This window comes from Rhinolophus hipposideros, assembly GCF_964194185.1.
Source record: "Rhinolophus hipposideros genome assembly, chromosome: X".
Taxonomy (NCBI): domain Eukaryota; kingdom Metazoa; phylum Chordata; class Mammalia; order Chiroptera; family Rhinolophidae; genus Rhinolophus; species Rhinolophus hipposideros.
Window position 1 is genome coordinate 36,686,104 of NC_138046.1, and position 23,374 is coordinate 36,709,477.

At 40.5% G+C, this 23,374-nt stretch overlaps 2 protein-coding genes across 2 annotated transcripts in view; one reads left to right on the forward strand and one right to left on the reverse strand.

Moving 5' to 3' along the window:
- Positions 1-9,607, forward strand: part of LOC308494706 (A-kinase anchor protein 17B-like) — a 42,953-nt gene extending 33,346 nt beyond the window's left edge. The window contains exons 2-5 of the mRNA XM_081042625.1: positions 361-1,129; positions 2,193-2,323; positions 3,911-4,139; positions 5,940-9,607. Coding sequence (XP_080898751.1) covers positions 377-1,129; positions 2,193-2,323; positions 3,911-4,139; positions 5,940-7,562 — 2,736 coding nt within the window. The 5' untranslated portion in view covers positions 361-376 and the 3' untranslated portion in view covers positions 7,563-9,607. The remainder of the gene's footprint in view (positions 1-360; positions 1,130-2,192; positions 2,324-3,910; positions 4,140-5,939) is intronic.
- Positions 9,608-12,995: 3,388 nt separating this feature from the next.
- Positions 12,996-20,948, reverse strand: PGRMC1 (progesterone receptor membrane component 1). Its single transcript, XM_081042626.1, has 3 exons — positions 20,403-20,948; positions 16,949-17,104; positions 12,996-14,291 (listed from the first exon to the last, which is right to left on the reverse strand). Exons 1-3 carry the CDS (start codon positions 20,725-20,727, stop codon positions 14,188-14,190), a joined length of 585 nt encoding a protein of 194 aa, XP_080898752.1. The 5' UTR covers positions 20,728-20,948; the 3' UTR covers positions 12,996-14,187.
- Between the last annotated feature and the right edge of the window lie 2,426 nt (positions 20,949-23,374).

A 23,374-nucleotide genomic window follows, 5' to 3' on the forward strand; every position in this document is an offset into this window, starting at 1 on the left:
CTCACAGGTTGCTTCATGAATCAAATTAGATAAATTAATATAAATGATAATTATAGGTTATGTTTATTGAGAAATTCCTGTGTGCCAGGCACTGTTCTAAAGATTTTACATGTACTCACTCATTTCATCCTCCCTGAAACCGTACTATTTCTATTTTATAGTTAAGGAAACTGAGACACAGTGTATGGAAACTTGGAAACCTAAAACACATTAAACAAATATAAGCTATTGTTGTAATTCTCCCTGTAGTATCCTTTCCCCTCTCAATTTGACCTAAGTTCAGCAAATGCTAGCGCCATTCAAAATCCAAATCTATGTTTTGCTCCATTTGTATGAAAATGTTCTCTTTTTCCCTCCAAGGTTTCCTGAGAATACAATGACGGTAACCGTGGTGTATGATAACTCTGAGGCAACAGAGCTCTGTGCAGCTCAACATCTCTACCTGAAGCCCATAGCAAAACTGATGATCAGTGTTTTACTCCCAGAGAATACAGAACCTACGAGGCCTTTCTCCAACTGGGAAGTTCTTGACCAGCTGAAGAACCTGATTTGCCCTGATCAGTTCACCACAGTTCGGGTTTCCAAGAGTACGAAAGACTTCATCCGATTTGAGGGGGAGGTTGAAACCCGAAGTTTGATTCAGATCCTGAAGGCAAAGTTACATGGGAAGATCATCAAGCTGAATGGTTTGAAAACAGACTTAAAAGTAATGGCTTCAGATGCCCAAGGAGAGTGGGAGCACTGCTCCAAGGAACAGGAGACCCCATCAAGTGATGGGACTGATGAGCAGGACCATAATAAGAGCCCAGATTCCATATATTTTGAAGGCTTGCCCTGCAAGTGGTTTGCACCTAAAGGTTCCAGTGGAGAGAAGCCATGTGAAGAGATTCTTCGGGTGGTCTTTGAATGTTTTGGGAAGATCAAGAATGTAGATATCCCTATGCTTGACCCCTACAGAGATGCGATGACTGGTGGGAGCTTTGGGGGTTTTAGCTTCGGCTTGCAGACATTTGAGGCTTTTATACAGTACCAGGAGTCAACTGACTTCATAAAAGCCATGGAGTCTCTTCGAGGGATGAAGCTGATGCTTAAAGGGGCGGATGGCAAAGCTCTAGCATGTAATATTAAGGTAAGAAGTAGCGAGAGTTTCTTTTATTTCCCACTGTTCAGGTTGTCCTAAGTAAAAGCTAGAAGGAAGCACCTAGAATAAATTTCCATAGACCCCAGTAGGATCTGATCAATAACTAATGTAAATATTTGTGTTGTCATTAATAAATGGATGTTTAGGAAGAAAAATAATCCTGACTTCGGCATTCTTCTGCAATCAGGCTTGCTGCCAGCTGTGGTTTTAAAGTGATGGTTGTGATAATCTGGGGCTCTGCCTTAACTTCTTGAGGGTATTAAAGGATGCTTCATGGTCCTTATGAAAGTATCTTAGATGCTTTTGTACTTGCCAACTTGCTGAGAGAGAGAAGAATACATGCAGTTTGAAATTGCAAGAACAGTTTATTCCCTCTTTATTATTGGGATCACAACTTGTATTTCAGGATGTTTATCAGGTAAATTGCTAAAACATAATCCCAACGAACTTGGATCCTCTTTTTTCAAAATCAGCCTGGCTGTCCAGTCATGTCACCTCATTGATATCTGAATGCTTAGTTATCTCCTTCTTGAAGTCTTAATCCAGCAGAGGAAAAGATATTGCTAAACCCTCCTTTTTCTCTAAATCAGTCTTTAGCATGAATTTGGACTTTCAGTTTAAGTAGCTTCCTGTGCATGATTGTGTATGTGTATATGTTATGTGTGAAGCTATTTATGTTAAAATGGACATTTTAAAATTATGAGCTATTGAGTCAGACAGGAGATATAACAAGTACTATAATGACAACCCATATACCACTGCCCAGCTTGTGCCCATAAGAGCCTGTGCCCATCATGGCTTTGTGATGTCACCTATGACTATAAAGTGAGCTCCTCAAGGTTCTGCCAAAGAAAATTCTGGAGCCCACAGAACTGTTTGGAAGGTTAATGAGAAGCAGTAGTACAGTATGGGTACTAGGATACAAAGAGAACATTTTTAATTCATTTGGTTTTGAATTTATATGTCCATATTAGTTTTATCTCTCTGGCCTGGGACATACCCAGCCAGCTGGCAAACTTTTCTAATGAAACTTTGAATTGTTTGGGGGCAGGTTATGTTTGATACAACCAAACACTTCAGTGAAGGAGCTATAAAGAGGAGAGATCAAGAAAGGCTAAAATTACAAGAGCTGGAAGAAGAAAGGAAAAAAGAAAAGAAGAGAGACGAGGAAGAGGCTGAAAGGTAAGGAGTCCACCTTTAACGAAGAGGTTTCTTACGTTTGATTTATGGATTTATCCATTTGGGTGAATGGCTAAACTTGACAGATAACATTGAGGTTGGGAGGGGGCAGGAATTAGTTCAGATTGGAGAACTCCATGGAAGCCTCCAATCTTTCAACTGTGCTGTTACAAAACCAAATTTTTTTGTTTTATTTTGTTACAAAACAAAAGCAGTTGGAAACAAGAAACTTTAAAAGAAAGTGTTCTTGTGAGGGAGGACAAGTAATGAGAAATAATGGTACTAGCCAGATTTAGCTGTCTGGGAAGAAATGAATAATAATAAAATAAAAGGACCAGAAACTTTTATAGTGAAAATTCTGGCCTACTAAATTAAAAAAAAACAAACCAATTTACTTAAAATTTATCAAATGTCACCTAGCCTGCCGATCTAAAATGTAAAATTAAATCATTTTAGGTCTAAAAAAGGCTTTCTTCCATAGAATGGTTAATATTCAAACCAACCCACAGGCAAGAAGGCATGGATTACTTGGGACTATTTTTCTCATTGGCTTAAGTTCTTTTTTTTTTTGAATTTAGAGAGTGTCCATGTTTATGTCTTTGAGCTTATCATTGTTTCCCAATTTAGGTGCTTGAGACTAGGAAAGGCTATTGGATTGTCAAAGGTTTTCCATGAGGATACAAATGGGCCAGAACTACAGGGCTCTGAAAACCAGTTTTATCTCCTGGACCTTCCCCTTGTATGTTTATTCTTACAGTCTTTCATGTAAATTATAGCCATTCAAAAAGGGAGATAAAGAGTACCCTTACTGTGCCTCTCCCTTTTTTGGCTGGCAAGGTGATGGGAGTAACTTGAGGTTACACCTGTGAAACTTGGCCAGAAGTTGAGCCCAGTCAATGTAACTATTCCCCCCACATTTCTAGACTGAACATGCAGTTTAGATAATCCTCCAGCTTTTGGCTAAGTCCTCACTCAGGTAATTGTCCTTTTTTCTCCCTTCCCCATGTTTCTACAAGGGCCTAACCAAAACAGTTTGGATTTTCAGCAAACTGGTTAAAAAAGGCCCCTATTCTTCTAAGCGAGTATGATAGTGTACTGTGTTAAGTAATATGTACCAAGGATTAGTTTTCACCCTTAAAATTTTCTAGTGCCTTGACTTACCTTTGTTTGTCTATGTGAAAACAACTCATGGAAGGTTTTGATCTCAAGAAAAATGAAATCATCACTGTGAAAGTTGATCCAGTAGTCCCTGCTTGTGATTTGAGAAAGTGAGGGCTAGAGGCCATCCTTTGAATTCTGTAGTCTTTTTTTCATACTCTCTGTATAAGGTCTCCTGTACATGCTTCTAATTGACCAACTCAGTTATGTGTCTTTCCCCTTTGATGGATGTGGCACAATTTCTTTTATCATCAGTTGTCTCTGTCAGGCCCTGGGGTTAGCAGTGACAGTCATGGAAACCTAAATGATCTGTTGTTTGTCAATGTCATACCCCTGCCCCTCCCTCTCTGCCTGGCAGTGGTTAAAGAGTGGGGAGAAGAACAAATGCCTAATAAATACCTTCTGAAAGGTTCACCTTTAATCATTGTCCAGAAAAAGGAAAGAGGAGAGGAAAGCCCAGGAAAAGAGAAGGAAGGCCAGGGTCAGGAGGCGAGCCCTGAAGGAAAGGGACAGACACCGACGAAGGAGGCGGGACAGAGTCAAAGTAGAGGCGCCTCAGGAGCCCAACTCTTCGGAGGAATGGGAGGAGAGAAAGTTCCTGCTGGTTCAGAGGCATGTGGAGGCCTTTCGGTTGCTACAGGTGCTCCTGAGGAAAATTACAGTAAGGCTCTTTCCCATTTGTTCATTTTTCAGTTTTGGTAGGTACTGACCTTTCTGAGACAAAAGCCTTCAATTTAAGTAGTCGCCTATTTAAAATCAACTCCATGGAAGACACATTCATTGGGGTTTATTTTCAATAGGCTGATCTTCAATAACCCCAATTATGGGTTCACAAAAGGGGTACCCAAATTCTCTCAGGGAGTTTTCTCTCACCCTTGCCATCTAGTGTACACTTTGTGTTGCTAAACTTCATGACAGTTTTACCCAGGGCAGTTTAGCTAGTGTATCTACTTTTCTAAGTTCCTAATGCATGTAACAGAAAATGCCAGAGGGGAAATGGATGGTGTAGGTGTTTGGAAAGTTCCAGTTTTGGAAGTCCCCCCCCTCCACTTACTGATCTTCTAAAGATCACCAGACTCAGCAGATGTCCTGGAGTGAAGGTCGAAAAGGCTCCCAAACTGTTCATTTACAAATCCGTATTCAGTGTTTTTTAATACAAAGAATAAATGGTATTAGTATTACATAGAGCTGACTTAATGTTTATTTGTAGTCTCGGTCATTTTCTCATTAGTGTAGACAAATAAATATAGTGAAATGAGGATCAGGAAAACCTCACATTTCCACTTATAACAAGGCTAGCTGGATCTTTTTTAGTTTACTTTAATGACCACCGAGGGTGATTCCTTTTAAAAAAATTATCTCTTTAAATGTGTTTGATGCCTAATTCTTGGTCCCGTTGATACCTTATACTGATTATGCAGTCCCCACATCCTAATCCCAGGTAATGAGTAAATACTGTGCTCTGATTTGTGCCAGGTGTCAGTGGGAGTACCATACAAACTCTCCCAGCAGAAAGGGACTGCAGGCAGCACCTTTCACCTGCCCCGTGGCTGTGCAAAGCAGACAGCACCACATATAGAACCGTTGTCACGGCCACATTTTCTACTTAACGTGTTGCTTCTGACTGAGGGCAGGCAGAGACACTCTCACATGCAATCCACGGAAGCTGGAATGAAAAACAGAAAGGCAGGTTATCTTTTAAGCCAGTTGACTCTCTTATAGACACACATTTCACCCACCAATCTTTTCTTGTTCTAGGATATTCTGGGAGGACTATAGAGCATTTCTTTCTTTCTTTTTTTTTTTTTACATTTGCATTTTATTTATTTTATTTTATTTTTTTTAATTAATTAGATTTATTGGGGTGACAATTGTTAGTAAATTTACAAAGATTTCAGGTGTACAATTCTGTATTATATCATCTATAAATCCCATTGTGTGTTCACCACCCAGAGTCAGTTCTCCCTCCATCACCATATATTTGATCCCCCTTACCCTCATAACCCACCCCCCACCCCCTTACCCTCTGGTAACCACTAAATTACTGTCTGTGTCTATGAGTTTTTGTTTCTCATTTGTTTGTCTTGTTCTTTTGCTGTTTTTGGTTTACATACCACATATCAGTGAAATCATAGGGTTCTCTGTATAGAGCATTTCTTATTCCTATTCATATCCCCAGTTTGTGAACAAATTAAAAAAGGGTCATGTGCTTTGAAGGTGTATAAACTGTGGTGCCTTCTAACATAAGGATGGGCACAGACCTAGTAACAGCAGCTCGTATTAGACTGACACATTTAATTTTATACCTCCTGTTTCCTCAGTGCAATATTGTTCCTAATTTGCATCTATTCTAGGTATTATTAGACATCTCTTCACAACAGTGTCATAAATCCAAATTTTTTTTGAAATTTTTAATCTGTTTGGTTTTTCATGTAAAAATTTTAATCTTTTTTTTTGGAAGGAATCCACACAGGAGGTAGATGTTGCAGGCCGTGAAGCCTATCATGATCTGGGAAACACGTCGGAAACTCTGAAGAAAAAAGAGTTAAATACTCAGTATCTTCAAAATCAGGAGGAAATGCCAAAATATCAGGTTGTCAATTCAGACAATAAGCAAAAACAAAAAATGAAGAAACGAAGTAGAGCTCACTTACATAAACCTCCCAACCACCATCAGCAAAAACAAAAAAGATATTCAGCTAGAAAAGAGAAAACTAGAAAATTATTAACTGATGAATATAGTCACAGTTTTGTCTCTGACCAGGATTCCTTGCTAACTACATTAATTCAAGGTCAGCTTCTTGAGAAAAAAGATTATCTCAGTTCTAATAAATCCTATCCTTCCAAATTATCTGAGAGAGACCATAGCAAGAAACAGAAGATCTATGAAACAGATGAATTTATTGACTACCTATTAAACTATTACTACTATAAGACTCCAAAATATGCCTCTGTCTGCCTAGAACCAAGTCACACAACAAGCACATGTCAGTGGCAGAGGTCTGTCCATGCCAAGGGACATGGATTTCAAATCAATTTGAGAAAGCGTAAGTGTCACTCAACCGGGTTGAGCCAAATGCAAAACCTGGAAAGGAGAGAACAAGTTCAAGAAGATGATTACTCGACAAAGATTTGTGCTCAGCATCCTGTGCATAAATCACAAAAGAGAGAAAAAGTGACTTATACCAAAGAATGTATGAAGGAGTTTAAATATCATTGCAAGGGCACAGCCAATGAAGCTGGTGATCAGCTGACCCCAACTCATGGAAAGGGCTATCTGTTGGAACAGACCCATGCTTACCAGGTCAAAGATTCCAAATCCAGAAGTCAAAGCCAAGTTTCCTCACCCAACAGGTCAGCAGGCTCAGATTTGGAGTTGACAGATTTTTTAGAGGACATTAGTAGTGATTCAGAATGCTTCAGTGAAACCCTCAGCATAAACCAAGAGGAGAAAGAGAAATCTATGGCCCCATACAAAAGTTCCCCAGAAAAAGGATCTCTTGATGCTGATGAAATCATCATTCGCAATCAAGAAATTAGGTCAAGTCAGCAGACCTTGTATTCAAAGTGGAAACATGATAGGAAGGAGAAATATTCTAAATACCAGCTTAGGAAACCAGGAAAGAGGTCCAAGTATGAATTGAGATGTTCATGGCTTAAAGATAAAAATTCCATGAGAGATGAGAAGAGGAACAGCAAAAAAAGGGAAATACTAGCCCCCAGATACTTGTTTGATGAAGGCTACTACCACAAATCCAGTTCTAATGACCTATTAGACCGTATCACAAGAAAGAGGAGGAGGATTAGTGATAATATATTTGACCAGAAAGTGAACTATACGTCTTCTCATGTGCCAATAACACCATCAAGATGCGCTAATGCTTTCTATTTGGGGCATTTTCCCCAAAGAAGAGAGACTCTGTGGAAGTCAGAATATAATAAGGATGCAAGAAGGCTTCAAAGACGTGAGAATTCTACAGATTTCATGCTGACTTCTGGTAATTATATTAGACATAACAGTCAGGAGCTCACTGACTATGGAAGTTATTTAAGACACAGCTACACTACTTCTTTACATTTTTAAATGTTTTGAAGTTCTCTTAGATCAGGAACATCTTTATTCACAATAAACAATTTTCAAAAATAGCATTTAAAGCCAAATACAGCTATGTTGTTAACAGCGACAAGAGCAAGAGAGCAACATTTAAAAGCTTGAGCAAAGTCAAATAAAAAACCTTGTTTCTCTTGCCAAAGTATAACACCTAGGTTAAAATCACTGCAGGTGTGTTGGCAAGCTTTGGAAATGTAAAACATCTACTTTCTGAAGCTTGGTAAAACAATGTAATCACAAAACTTCTTGATCCAAAGACAGACGTTTCTACAGTTCAACTGCAATTTTAATTTGGTACAACAAAGGAGCAAATTAACATTGAGAGGTGTTGAGATAGCCCTCTATGGCCTTTTAGCTGTCATCAGTTCATCATTTAGTGTCATTTATCTTCAAAGTGGACAACAGTGAATAGATAAGGATCTTTTTACATGTTCTCTGATATGCTCAGAACACCATGTACAACAAACTTTCCTAAGTTTTCATCTGGAAATACCTACAGATAAAAAAAGAGAGACAACAGCTAGAACATATAATAGACTTCTTCATGACTTTTGAAGGTTTCATGAGCACCCATCAGAAGGAAATTAATCTTATTAATATGTTCATAGTACTCAAAGAGTTGTCCTTTTAGAAACAAAGTCTTGGAAGAAGAGTCTTGAAGGGGCTCAGATTATCAAGGCTTAAACAGACAGTGGACCATTAGCAGAGTTGTTTTTGAAGAACCCCATGTCATTCCAGCCTAGAAAAGCAACAGGAATGAAGTGATGCAACCAGTGGGATTTGCAAAAGGAAATATTGAGAGATACTGGGGCACCAATAAATAATGGCACTTGGCAAGAGAGGACATGACAGTATTCCATTTTAGGTTATGTAATCCTTTCACTCAGGGTTGGGTGACATTAGTTTATGAAAAGCCACTGACTATCCCCAAACTGACTTTTATTAAACATTAACAAGTGCCTCCTCAATCCTCAATAATGCCGTGGAGTTAGGAAGAGTCAAAGGCAACACCCATAGTTTTCTAGCTGGGGAAAGTCATATGTATGCAGAATTTGTAAACTCTTGACATAAACAATTTATCTTTTTACCTACTGGTTTTGGACTTATTGAATATGTTTTTAAACTAAGATATTTTACAGATTCATAAAGACTCACATCTTAATGCAGTGCATCATCTATTGAAAGCTTGGCTGATTCATTCTGCCTTATATTGTATTTAGGACCTCAGGGGCAGTAGGTGAACTTTTTCCCCCAACAAAGCTGTACCTGACTTGGCAATTGAAGACATTAATGGGATTAGACTACCTGCAGCAGGAAAAGGTGATTTTAATCCACAGAAGTAGTGGAAGGCAACATTTCCATGTGACGTGATTCATTTCCAATAATCCTAACTTGATAGAAAAGTACCAGTCAGCTGGTACAGCCAAGGTAGGATGCCAGCTAGTGTGGTTGCCCAGAATGAAAAGGCATGATGTATGCTCATAACCAGCCTCTTGAGCAACCTGATATCTGAAGAGGCTAAAAAATCTAATTTATCTAAAGTGAGAACCACATATTGTCTCATTGATCTCTTCTAATCACATTTAGTAGAGGTATGTTAGTACATGCAAAAGTTAAGAAATGAACGTAATGTAGCAGATTGTTTATTATTTATAAGATAATAACCAACAACTGATTTCTTGGCTCTCCTGTCTTCAATTCCACTTTCAAGCCAGTGACTGTGCCATGGAAACTAAGTTTGGCTTGTCAAATCTGAAAAATTGCCCATGGGGTGAGTGCCTTTTCTCTTCTGAGGACTAGCAATGACTATTAATGTTCAAAGTACTGTTGTCCAGAGCAGCAAACTACCAACAGCTTGTATTTTGTCAGACAACTTTCAGGCAACTAGGTATCATTCTCTTCCAATGAGACCCTGCCTCCTTATTTTTTTTTTATGTTTCATGCCATTGAAACAACGAACATTATGGGTTTGTAATGAAAGCAGCTATACTTGTTTTGAAATAAAAATCTCATTTTCTTCTGTCATTTGACAGTCTTTTTTTGTAGAGATGTTAAGCATGGAAACAATTTGCTGCTCAGTAACCAGACATAAAAAATGAATTGCCGAAAACAGCATGTGCTCTTTTTTTGGTACAATAAAACTGGTGCTAAGTAACATCTATATAGATCTCTAGATATATCTATATCTATATCTATATCTCTATCTCTATCTCTATCTATATCTATATCTATATCTATATCTATATCTATATAATCTACATCTACATCTATATCTATCTATCTATATATCTATTATAGATAGATATCTATATCATTTTGATATAGATATAGATATATAGATAGATATATAGATAGATATATCTATATATATTTCTTTGTTTGTTTGTTTGTTTGCTAACTAAATACCATCCTGGGACCCAGAAGAAAGTAAAAATACTGTAATTTTATGTGTACTTTCTGTACAACTTTGGATTTTTATGTCTTATGGTAACACATTCTAGGTTTGACTAAACCTCTTTTTTGTGTGTGTAGGATTTAAAGGAGGAAAAGAACAATTTATCCCATACTTTTCAAGTGAATGGCTTAGTAAGGGATGAAATACAACTGAAAATATTGTCAACACTTTCTGTTAACATTGTTATTCTTTGTTGCGCTGTTATTTAAGTAGGGCAAAAGTATTTTCTCATACTTTTTTTCTGTCCTATTAAGTAAGCGCCTGAACTTTAAACTTTGTCTTTTTAAGTAGGTGTTTTCATGTTTTTCTTTGTGCAGCTGCTGATAGTGTTTTTAAAAAGCTTGAAATTTATCAATGTGTTTTTGTTCATTTTGTTTGAATTTCTCAGGTAGAAAGCCATGTAAACTGGTAATTTTGAAAATAAGAACCAAATAAGTGTATTTTTACTTGTTGCAAAAGTGTTTTAAAATGTTAACTTTTAAATATAAATGCTGTTGATTCCACAGTAGGAGAGGGTAAGTTTCTACCTGTAATATACTGCCTTGCACTAACCTTGCTGATCCTTTTTCTCATGTGTTGTTGGAAAAATAATACATATTTAATTTTTCAGATAGATTGAAAATAAAATTGCCATAGTGGATAGTCTTGATTCATTAACCATATTAATGGCTGGAATGTAGGACATCTACTATAGCATTTTCTATGAAACATGTCGTTTCAATATTGTTTCTATGCAACTTTTCCCTTGATGATGCTAATTTATGGGAATTGACAGAGATCATGAAACCAGTTTTATTTTCATTTTTGATCAATTGAAATTATGATATTGGGACATAAGTCTCTTCTCCCTTCAGCCAAGGCTTTACCAGGACTATGGAAAGGTAGCAGAGATGGATGGACTCCATAGAATCTCCTTCCTTTCAGCCCTTGGTGGAAGTATTAAAGATATAGTGTCCCAAAACAATGTGGGTGTGGGATGGGGAGTCTAGCTAGAGAAGTTAAGGGCCTCAGTAATCAGTCTTTGACCATTCGTGAATTAACTATATTTTTACATGGAATGTACAGAAACTGCGTCTAAATGAACAGAAACGAAGGCAGACTGTACCTTAAAGTCCAATTTGGGCACTTGAAAGCTGAAAGGATCCTTGTCGGGTTCAAAGAGCTCTTTCTGAAACAGCAAGTACTATATGAATGCTTTTTCTGGATTTCAGACTTGTATAAGTGGCCCTCTAAGGTAAGGTGAATGTGACATTATGTAGAGAAGCCACAGATTTGGAGAGACACTGAAATGCTTAGGACCCAGAGATGCTGGTACTGAGAAGTGTCTCTGCAGGGGCTGGATGAAATCAGGTGGGGAGCAAACATAATCTGACACCTCCCCACTGGCCCAAGGTGGTTGGAACAACCCTTCCCTCATCTTCTTGAATGATGCCTTTTATGTAAAATGGCTTACAAATATGTGAGCTGGATTTGTGAAGTTTTTTAGAGCAAGGTCCTGCCTCACAGTAATATCCTTTTACATACAGTCAACACAATGTTGATATAGTTCTGAGTGGAGGGAAATCAGGGTATTTGGAATAGAAGCTTTAACTAGGCTCTGGATGTTTTCTTCTTGGCATCAGAGGAAATCTGTTTAACTTTCTAAAAGGAGTAGTCTAATCTTCACATCTAAATGAGGTTTCAGGCAGCAAATGTGGCCCAAGCTCTCTCTCCCACCCCTCCCCCAAAGCATACGAGGAAGATAATGCATAACAGATTGTTTGGCACAAGACAGACAACTCGAATATTTGTTGAATTAAACCTACTTGGGGAAAGGGGCATGTTTAAAAACAAAACCAAGGAATAATATGGTTTAAAAACATAAAACACGGGCAAAGCTGTGAGGCCTCTTTGGTTCAGGGAGTACATCTCTTGTCAGAAAACTGCCAACAATAAAAAGGCAAAACTCTTAACATTCAGAATGAGATGTCTGTGTTCATACCACTGCTATATGCAAATCTGGTATCCTCCTTTTAACATGAAGTGAATTAACTTTGCTACTCTAAGGTTTCCTGAATACTTTCCTGATCAGATACATTGAAAACAAAACAAACCCACAACAAAACCCTGCCTTGGTACTTGCTAACAATGCCTTCTGTAAAATTACCCCTTAAAATCCTTGCTATATATAGACCTCAAAAGTGGAGGTCTGCCTCTGAGTTTAGAAAGTTCTGATTTAAAGAGGCAGAATTTGACTAGTCACAGAAAGTCAATTCAATTCACCATTTCTTTTTTTAAAAAATTTTTTTGGGAGGGGGTAAGGGAACAGGACTTTATTGGGGAACAGTGTGTACTTCTGGGACTCTTCCAAGTCGTTTGTTGCCCTTTCAATCTTAGTCGTGGAGGGCGCAGCTCAGCTCCAGGTCCAGTTGCTGTTGTTAGTTGCAGGGGGCGCAGCCCACCATCTTTTGAGGGAGTGGAACCGGCAACCTTGTGGTTGAGAGGACGCGCTCCAACCGAGCCATCCGGGAGCTCAGCGGCAGCTCAGCTCAAGGTGCCGAGTTTAATCTTAGTTGTACGGGGTGCAGCCCACCATCCCTTGCAGGAGTCGAACCAGCAACCTTGTAGTTGAGAGCCCACCCTCCAATTGAGCCATCTGGCCACCGGGCAGCTGAGCGGCAGCTCACTGACTTCATTCTAGTTGCTGAGGGTGCAGCTCGCTGGCCCATGTGGGAATCGAACCGGCAGCTCCGTTACCCAGAGTTTGTCCTCTAAACAACTGAGCCACCTGTCCGTCCCAATTCACCATTTCTTAACAAGACAAGCTGGTATCTGGTTTGTAGTGTGAGGCCTCTGAAGTTTCTTTTGGAATACAAAAATCACTCAAAAGTAAAACTCAGTATTAAGATAAAGTAAAATGATTGAAACTGGTTCTTAGATTAAGGTTTTAAAATAAAACCCACCACACTACACTGGGTAAAACCATTTTATTAACTGACCAAAGCACTTCATTTTGTTTTCTGATTTGAGGTAAAACCATTAAACACGGTTCACAAGAAAATACAATGAAAATATTATTCAACTACAAGAGTTTGTAACCTCACTAGTTGTTCATATACTTTTACAAATTCATATAACTGTACAGTCTACTTAAGCTAAGTTTATTGTTAATCAAAAGACCAATATCAAAGACCTAGACACTTGACTACTACTCTTGCAGTGGCTATAGTTTTGTGACAACAAAGACAACTGCTACCTTATGAATATACTTCACTTCTTCAAAAACCACTTGGCTAGTGATGTGTACTGCTTCTTGTCTTCAGGGGTGTCTGTGAAGGTTCTCAGGAGAGCAAACACCTGTTCTACATGCCCCTCTCATGTCAGATCGTGCAAAATAACCATTTCCCCACCATGAACATGGGGATTGGGAAGATAGTCCTACAATCTTCATGTATTTAGGTTTTTAGGCAAGCCAGTTGATTTTCCCCCAAGGCTTTCTTTTGAATGTTCAGATCTGGTTTTAATCCTTACTACCGGTTACTATGTTAGTGGGAGTGTCTGAGGGTCTGAAGGACAATGCTGCTGTCTCAAAACATTTAATGTATTTCTTCCAACTAAGCCCAGCTTTGAAATTTCATTTTGTTACTGGACACCTTTGTTTAATCAATACTAAAGCCTTTGGGATACTGCAGATTTGTTTTAGAGGTAGATAAAACAGAAATCACGCAGCTAAGTCAATTGAGAAATAAGGAATTTGCTGTCTTTTGAGAATATCATGACTAAAAGTTGATCCGTTGTTCTTGGTGCTTGAAGGACTTTGCACATTTTACATTTTTATCTGTTTTGGGGAAATACCCAAGTCTTACCTGTCTCTCAGGAAAACAAATTTAAATTCAGCCTGTAATAACTACAGATAGAAGAAAAACAGTACTAACATTTGTATTACGGCACTGCAGTTCACTTTTCTGGATTTGTGACACAAACATATCATGCATTCTAAGACAGAAGTTAATTTTATCAGGGTCACTAGTGATGTTAATTTTAAAAATTTACAGCAAGTTCAAAACTTTTCTAAATATTGAAATCACCATGTTTTAAAGACAGACTGGAATGTTACAAATGATTCTGCAAAATACAAAAATAGATATGCTTCCACTGAATGCTTTAATCATTTTTCCGAGCATTCTCATCTTTTGGTTCGTCCTCATCTGAGTACACAGTGGGCTCCTCCCCCTCCTTCAGCAGTTTGCCCACGTGATGATACTTGACTAGAAGTAGAGAGGAAAACACAAATGATCATTCTCATGCTTGACAGGAAATCACATTTCATGTTAAAGCATTTGAGGCCTACAATCTATACAGCAATGTGTTGGGTTTGAGTTTTGATTTTTGCTCCAAAAGATGCATTAGGGCTGATTTGTCTGGCTAGGTCTTATTTTTTGGGAAACACGGTAGTGATGTCTGACAATGAGTATGCACCGAGTGTCCAGACGAGCTGTGTTTGTGTTTAAGTTTAGAAGAGCAAGGGCTTGTTATGAGTTAGTGAGAAGGGTTGCAGAACACTTCATGAAAGAAGGATATGCTTTGGAAAATGTGTAGAAGGATTGGGCGGGGGGGGGCGGATTTCCAGAAAATGAAAACACCACACACAAAAGCATGCAGGTGAAACTGAATGTATCTGGGGAGCAATTAAAGAGCCCACGTTGGTAGGAGTAGAGTAAGAATAAGGTTGGCTGAGCAGCGTGGGGAAATAAAAAAGATGTGGAAAGCCAGCCTGAGAAATTTGGACTTATCCTATAGGTGGCAAAGAGCACTGAAGGTTTATGACAAAGGAATGACAAGGTAAAATAGTGCTTCGGCAACGATGGTATCACTGTGGTATTGAGGGCAGATTACAGTAAGGAGAGAGCAGGAACAGAGTGACCAGGAGGCTGATGGGCAGATCCACATGCGAAGGAACGAGAGCCAGGAGTAGGGGGGTATCTGTGGGATTGGAAAGGAAGAATATGAAATAATTTAAAGAACTGAAAACAAGAGTTAATGAAGTGAAAACTGGAGATTACATGGACTGAAACGGGGTCTCAGGAGAGGGAGCCACTCTGGAGGGGAACATGACAAGTTTTAGTACAAGGACAGAAGTGAAGTTAGTATTGGGAAGAAGCAGGTCCCTGGAAACCTTTTAGAAAGTTCAATTGAATTGTGGGTCTTCTAGAAACCATATTGTAGGGAAGAAGGAGGTATAGAGAGGAAACGAAGCAGTGGATAGAACAACCACTTACTAGGTGATTATTTGACAGTGAGAAGGGAGGAATGATAATAATCTAGTGGATGGAGAGGATAGATAGCAGATGAAATTTTTCTCCAACATGAGGAAAAAGTTACATATAATTAAAGGAAGTGGTAAAGGAGGCAGGAGAGCACTGGAGATATTGGGGAAAACAGATTTAAGAGAATAAACCAGAATGCAAGACTTGAGAAGGGATGGAGCTAGCAAACCACCACCAAAATGGTTTGTATCACTGCGGCCAAGCTACTGCAGGGTTAATAATCTCAGTGTCAGAAGCCAAAGAGGGCAGAGCCTCCTCTTTCCCAGTATGGGTGGGAATTAGAGGAGTTTGCAACCTGTCTAACCAGGTAACCAGAGTGGCTTTTGTGTGAAATAATCTCCAGAAACAATGGAAACTTCCGTATCTGAACATATTATAAAGGTCCCTAAGGGCGCTCGGGACTATGCTAGACAAATAAAAGCCATGGTGCCTGAGAAACCTGCCTTAAGGGGAATCCACACCAGCCCTGAGTGTAGCTGAAGTTTCACAGCAGTGTTTGGGGCTAGCCTTAGTCTAAGCAGGGAAAACCCACTTTTTACCCCATGATGAAGGCAAGCCCTAGAAAATAGAGCTTCGTAAGTTGTAAGTTACAACTCATTGGTTTCATATAGAAGACTCTATTGTTACAAAGGCATCTTGAGGATGCAAAAAATGAGGGACTATGTTAGATAGCTGATTATGTTTTTCAACTAAAAAGACTTGCCTCTAGACTTGAATGCTATAGTCTGCGTAGGATCCAAACTCTAAAGGTAGAGCCATCTCCGCCTAATTATTAACCCAGAACTCTCTCTGAAGTAAGTGTTAATTTCAAGGAAAATGGTTGAATTTACCCAAAAGTAATATTTAACTGATTATAGGGAACAGCAAATAGAAAACCACATTTTGAATGAAAAATCTTCCTCAAAGAAATGATCGTGGTTTTTATATACTATTTCAAAGCTGGGAAAGATTATCATTCAAATTCTTAGCAATGAAATATTGCTAAAGGGATAAACACTTGGGTTTGACAAAAGCCAGTTACTCAGACTTTGAAATTAACCTCCATCCTTACTTACCCCTAACGACCTCAGCCCATAGCATACGGCAGGAAACAAGTGTCTCCTTTTTTTCTCTTTTTAAAAATGCAGACACCATTGTTGCTGGGAAGATTATAAGCATCATTTGTAGATGAAGTCTATAGTTAGGCTCAATTAAATTCAGAGAAGCTGTTCTGTAGACTACAAGTCTCCCATTCTTCAATAAAAATGTGGGGTGTTTATAAACGGCAAGTTCTACAAGTAAGGACTTATGAAAACCCTTTTCTGTAGCTAAGATGGCCACTCTCTTTCCCCCTCGCATCAAGCACCAAATCCTAGTGTGGAATCTATGCAAACCTCTCAAATCCAAGTTTTCATAGAGGATGAGCGAAAAATTGGTATGCAGTCATGGCAAGTGACTCAGCACTTCTGCAATTACTTCAAGCCATGAACTTGATCTAAGATTCAGAAGCCAATGAAAGTACTCCCAAGTTTCAGGCAGTTTGGTAATAACTATTGGACTGCCGTGAATCACATTACTGGTCAAAATTTGATCTAGACACAATTTTTAAAAATGCTTACATGTGAACTGAGAGTCCCAGTCACTCAGGGTCTCCTGCTGGGCAGCAGTGAGGTCAGAAAGGTCATCGTACTCATCCTTCAGTGCTTCCTTATCCAGGCAAAATGTGGCGAGGCCCCTGGATGCATCTCTCCCCGCAAAGACCCCATACGGCCCCTCTTTTAAAGACAAAACAAAGCCAAAGACCAATTCTTTATTAGACAGTCAAGTTCTCTGTTGTTCATGCACAGAAAATAGCTTCCTTACCCATCAACATAGCCCTTTTTCTGGAATATCCAATTCTATTTGGAAACCGTAAGTGATGTTGATACTTTAATGATTATGTAGTGGATAGTAAAAGATCTGTTGTTATTAAACTTTTAAATAACTAAAACTAAATCAAAAAGTTATACATTATCATTAACTTCCTGTGATGTTCAAATAGCTAATAAAAATGCCATAAAAGACTATCGCACCCATCCAGGTAATAATGGGTCCACAGGTCAGAATTCAGTTTTAGGACATTGAACCCAAAGCCTGGCTCTGTTCTGGGCACCTGGGCTACACCAGGGAAAGTTATGGTTTCTTAAGATAATAAACACTAAGGTTTTAGTAAATGAGACCATTTCCTTCTAAATGTACTCTAATATGTTTTAATGAGTCAAACGTATCATATAGAGAGTTCTGGGTGTGAGACTGTATTAAACATTAACATGTGGCACCTGCAGGAGAAATCATTTTATAAGAGTATCAGAAATCTATCCACATGTTACATAATCTTCACTGTCAATAAACAGCACAGAGATCAGCTCTATCACTGTTTTTGGTGGCCTTGAAGAAAAGAAGACTAAAAATCCTAAAACTATCATGGGAAATAAAGGCTCAATCAATATCCCAAACTAATTCTATAAAACATTAGAATGCTATTACATATATTATACTGAACTTTTGTCTAAGAGAACAGTGACTTATTCCGTAGGTACTTAAAGTGGATGTTTATACTTATTTAAATATTGCACAAATACATGAAAAGAATCCAGTGTACTTTAAACAATGTGTTTCCCCAAAGGTTGACTGAGTAGCAACCCTGACATTAAAAAGTTTGTAGGTAACCACTATGCCAAGTATGAGCATGGGTCAAGTTTCAATATTGCCTGGTCACCTGCAACCTCAATCCACCAGGCTTTTTTCAAATTAGATTAAATTTAAGATCAACTTTTAAATGTTATCACCAGAATATTCACTAGAATGTAAACTCCATGAGCAGAGATTTGTTTTTTGTTGTTGTTCACTGCCATAGCCCCAGCACCTACAAAAGTGCCACGCATAGAATAGGCACTCAAATGTATAATTCTTAGGAATCCTTTGTAACATGAAGTATCCTTTCCACGTGATGTCATATATTCATGGTATCACAGGATAGTGCAGGGGAGAGACTAAGAGTGGGCCATCCTTATGATTTTAAAGAAGGACAACTACTGTGTTTCCCCGAAAATAAGACCTAGATGGACCATCAGCTCTAATGTGTCCTTTGGAGCAAAAATTAATATAAGACCTGGTATTATATTATATACCCAGTCTTATTTTATTAATATAAGAGCAATACTAATTTTTGCTCCAAAAGACACATTAGAACTGATGGTCTGGCTGAGTCTTATTTTAGGGGAAACACAGTAAGGCCCACAGAGAACAACGCTTTGCATTGGGTCACACAGCTAGTCAATGATCCAACAAGGGCTCGAACCCAGGTTGCCTCACTCCCAGTGTTGTGCTCTGTGCACAGGCCTACATTCCTCTCAATGACTTTGCAAACTACAATCATATGATGATGCCCCATGCATGTGTTTTGACAACTTTATGATGTAGCTCAGTAATAACAGGTATTTACACGATTATGTTTATTGATAATGCCTTTAGGTGTGCCGCTGTAAGTGACAATACAGGTGTGGTTTTAAAATTATTTTGACAGTTACATGTCTGCATTAAGTAGGTCTTCTAAATAATCCACAAGGAAAAACTGCTAAGTGGGAGAGTTCCTTAAGAATTTTAACATATCTGATTTTGATGAGTCAGACTGGGAGAGTAAGACAAAGCAGAAGTGGGAATGGCCAGATTGCTGCCTTCTATACTCTTCCAGAGCAGCAGGGAAGAGAACGCAGTCAATGTGGACACATTCCCTGAGCTCCCTGATTTTAGAAGAGTCCATATTGGAAGAGTTAAAATAAAATGTCTTCCACCTCCTCTGCAAATACTCTTTAAAGCAGGGCTTTCCAAACCTGGCCGCGATGGCCTGGGGAGGCAGGTTAAAAGTGCAGATTCCAGGTAATCTCCCCCAGAGACTCTTCCGTTGTTACGGTGATTAGGCCAGAATCAATATGTTAACTCATTTGCATCAGGTTATTCTGATCCAACCAGGCTTAAAAAAAAGCCACATCACTAAGGCCCCTTCAAGCCTGCCTCCTCCAACAGCTCAGCAGTCACCCATCCACCCCTCATTTCCCTTCTGGCTGGCTTATCCTGAATCCCCACACCCAGCAGCCTTCAGAGCCCTACCCCTTTTGTTTCTCGGGATCCTCCCACTTCTCCCTCCCTCCATTTTAATTTTTTTTTTTGGCTTCTAGTCCTTTCTCTCCTGATGTAGTCTAAAATACTATATTACCTCCTCATGTTGCTACATTCCCATTGTCCACCACATCCAGCCTTTATTCTTCCTTCAACCAGCTGCCTTCCTCCTACCGAACCTCCCTTGTTCAACTTCCATCTTTTCCCAGTCCGCCACACACAGCGCGCACACACATGCCACACACATACCTGACACATGCCACATTCCAAGCACGCGCGCACGCACACACTGCCTGACAAGCCACATACACTGACAATGCACACAGAGCGCACACTCACATTCACCCCCACGCACGATGCGTCTACGTGCTGGTAATCCCATCTCCCTTTCCTTCTCCCACACCCTCAAATTCGACCAAGGCTACTCCTGGCGTCATCGGCCTTCACGTCCTCTCCAAGGCTGGACCTCCCTCCTCCAGTCCTCCACCCATGCCTCCCTCAAGACACCCACATTTCCTTTCTTCAGCCCAACACCGCCTCCTCCTTTCAGGCAACCTCAAAGCTAATACCTTCGAAACTCCCCCAACACTGCGTTCTGCTGTGCCCCCTAAACGTTTCCGGCCTTGCGATCCACCCACCCCGGCTTAAGGGTATCAGACTCTCCGTCTCTTATCCCCGCGCTAGCGGCGCGAGGCCGGGAATCGGCGTCACCCACTGGTCCGCAGCCTTTCTAGAGCGTCCCTTGCCCCCCGCCCGCCGTGGGAGCCGTCGGGCCATCACAGCTTGCCCGCCCTCACTGGCTCGTCGCCATTCTTCCCCCCGGGGGCGCTCTGCTCCCCCCTCAAACCTCCCGGATCTTGCCCCGTGCCGGGGCCCCTTCCTTTGTCTCCGCGTCCCCAGGGCGGGCCGCCGTACCGGGCCCGTAGAACTTGCGACCTTTGGTCACATCGAACACCTTGCCGTTGATGGCCATGAGTATGCGCGGGTCCTGGACGCCGTCAAAGCGCCGCAGCTCGGCAGGGGTGAAGTCGCGCCGCTTAAGGCGGGGCAGCGGGGGCGGCTCGTCGTCGTCGCTGTCGCTGCTGGCCGCCGGCTGGTCCCCGCGCACGATCTTGTAAAGCAGGAAGATGCAGAGGCCGAGCAGCAGCAGGTTGAGCGGCGACATGAAAATCTCGTTCAGCAGCCCGCCCTCCAGCTCGTTCGGGTCAGCGCCCGTCGCCACCACATCCTCGGCAGCCATGATCACTGAAGCAAAGGTTGGAGCTGGGTGGGGAGGGCTCCGGAACTCGCTGCTTTCTCCTCCTTCTCCGAGAGCTCGTGGCGCCTGAGGATCTGCGGACAAGGACTAGTCAGGGGAGGAGGCGGGGAAATGGGCGGAGCCTCCAGTCCCTCCTCTCCCGAGGCCGCTGTTGCGCGCGGCCCGGCTGAGCCCGCCCCGCCCCGCCCATCTTCCTGTAGCTCGTAGCACCGCCCCCCCCCCGCCGGATCCGGCCTTCCAGCCGGAGACATCGCGGAGTCCACCGCTCAGTTCCACCTGCTTGGCCCAGGTCCCTACTAGACGTAATCCTCACGCCAACTAGCTCACCGCAACGCAGGGCGTAGCCCTCCTCCGCACCCCGCTTGCTCCTGGCGCACAGACCCCCTTGGAGAGCCTTGGTTTTGCTAAGCTCTGTCTGAGACCCTCTGTCACTTCATGCGCACCAAACACCGACTCCATTTCTCTTGCTTCAGGCTTCTCTGTCGCCTCATCTTTCCCCAGCCATACCCCAAGGCCTCGAGGCTTTCTTGGAAGACAGGAAATTTACTCCTTGAGCTCCTTTTTCCGCCGTTGAGACCCAGCCTACCCATTTTCACCTGAGGAACCCCTATTCGCTCTCATGACGACAATTCTCCAATCTCGCCCCCCCCCCAGACTCTGGGGCGAACACCCCCGGGATAGCTAAAGTCAGTGTACAGCCCCCCGTCTGACAACTCCCCCCAAACCTGGAGAAACGATCAGATCGCGCGATTTACTATGGGTTCTTTCTCAGAAAACTAAATCCTTTTGCAATCACTGATTTGCTCAGTCCCAATGCATCAGCAAACAACATTCTGTTGTGCTTTTTTTCCCTCTCAGCATAATGAGAAAGTTTCTTTGACAGCTTTCTGTTTGAAGTCTGTGGAACTACGCTTGGCAGTCATAATAACCCTGTGCTGAAGCCCAGACGAAGGCGGGAGTTTGGAAGGATCCTAGTAGATTTGGTTCCTTTCTTTCCTAGGTATTTCATCCAGCCTTTGATGTGCTAGCCGGCTGCACAGGAGCAGGTCTTATGGAGAAAGGGCTGTCTATACCCTCTAGAGTCTTAATCTGGCTTCTCTCTTTATTATGGCAGGGGGAGGGGAGCCGAAGAAAAGGAGGTGGGGGGGAATAATTAAAACCAAGCCATGCCCACATCTGCAGCCCAGAGCTGTATTTTTCCGTGAGCAATTCTGTTCGCTTGCACATAACTTACTCCCCCTCCGAACACGCAGGCTTCTTACTTCAGAATTCTGAAAATTTCTGGCACAAACTGCTTCCATCCCTGCCCCCATCCCATCTTCTTAAATTCTTTAAAAATGCATGTGAGCTGAACAATCTTTAAATCTGCCCACACATTTTTTTTCACAGATCTAAATTTACGATAAGCCGAAATGGTCGTTTTAGATCATTTGCCAAACCTCTTCAGTTTAATCAAGGGAAAACAGGCTCAAAATCGGCTGTACTTGGGATCTAATTAACTTTTTAAAAAATTGTATGGCCAAGACAGTTTTACAAACCAACAAACTTGTGAAAAATATTTTCATTTGTAACCAATATAATAGACAAAGGGTTGATATCTTTTAAGACCTCATTTTAATTGACAAGAAAATCCAGAAGACTCTAGTTAATAAATGGGCAAAAATTGAAATAAGTAGTACACAGTGGAGGGGATACTAATGGTGGATAAGTATATGAGAAGTGTTAAGTCTCACTAGCAATAAAAAATGGAGATACCGCTGTCATGGTCAACGTTACTATAGGAAAGATAAAAGAAAAAAAAAAGGATGATATACAATGCTGGCAAGTGAGTGGTGAGACTCTTGTCACACCGTTGGGAGGAGTAAAAATTGGTATAACCTTTTGTTATCCATAAAAATATTTTCTATCAATTAATCCCACCTCTAGAAGTCTGCTCTTTCATCCAGTAATTCCAATTCTAGGAATCTATCCTAAGGGAACACTTAGAAATACAGACAAAAATTTTATTACTGAGATGCTCATCAGAGAATTATTTTTAATATGGAAAAACTGGAAATACCATGAATGTTCAATTTCAAGAAATAGCTAATTAGTCAACTTCAATTGTGACAGAACTATAAAATGGTGTATTATACAGTCATCCAAGTATTATCATGACATGGGAAAGTATGTGTACTTATATTTTAATCTCAAGCAGCAAAACGGGATACAAAACTATATACAGTATGAACTCAACTATCTAAAAAACCCCACAAAAAAACAAGTAAGGGGTAGCATGAAAGGAAACATGCTAAAATGTTAACTGTTGGGATTGTTAGTCCATTGTTTATTCTTTTCCACATTTTCCACAATAAGCACATGCCCTTTTAACTTCAGGGAGGAAAATGGTTTATTATTCCTTTTCTGAAAAAAAATGTAGAATGGTAATACATGTTTACTATAACAAACTTAATATGTACGTGTATAAAGTAAAAAATGAAACTCATCTCCCTCTCTCATCTCCCCAAACAATTTTAGATCCGGCCCGCACATTAGCAGTTTGGTTTATATTCCTGTAGACATATGAAACACAGACACAGACACACACACATGCACGCACACAGATTTTGACTTATAACACTGGGGAATT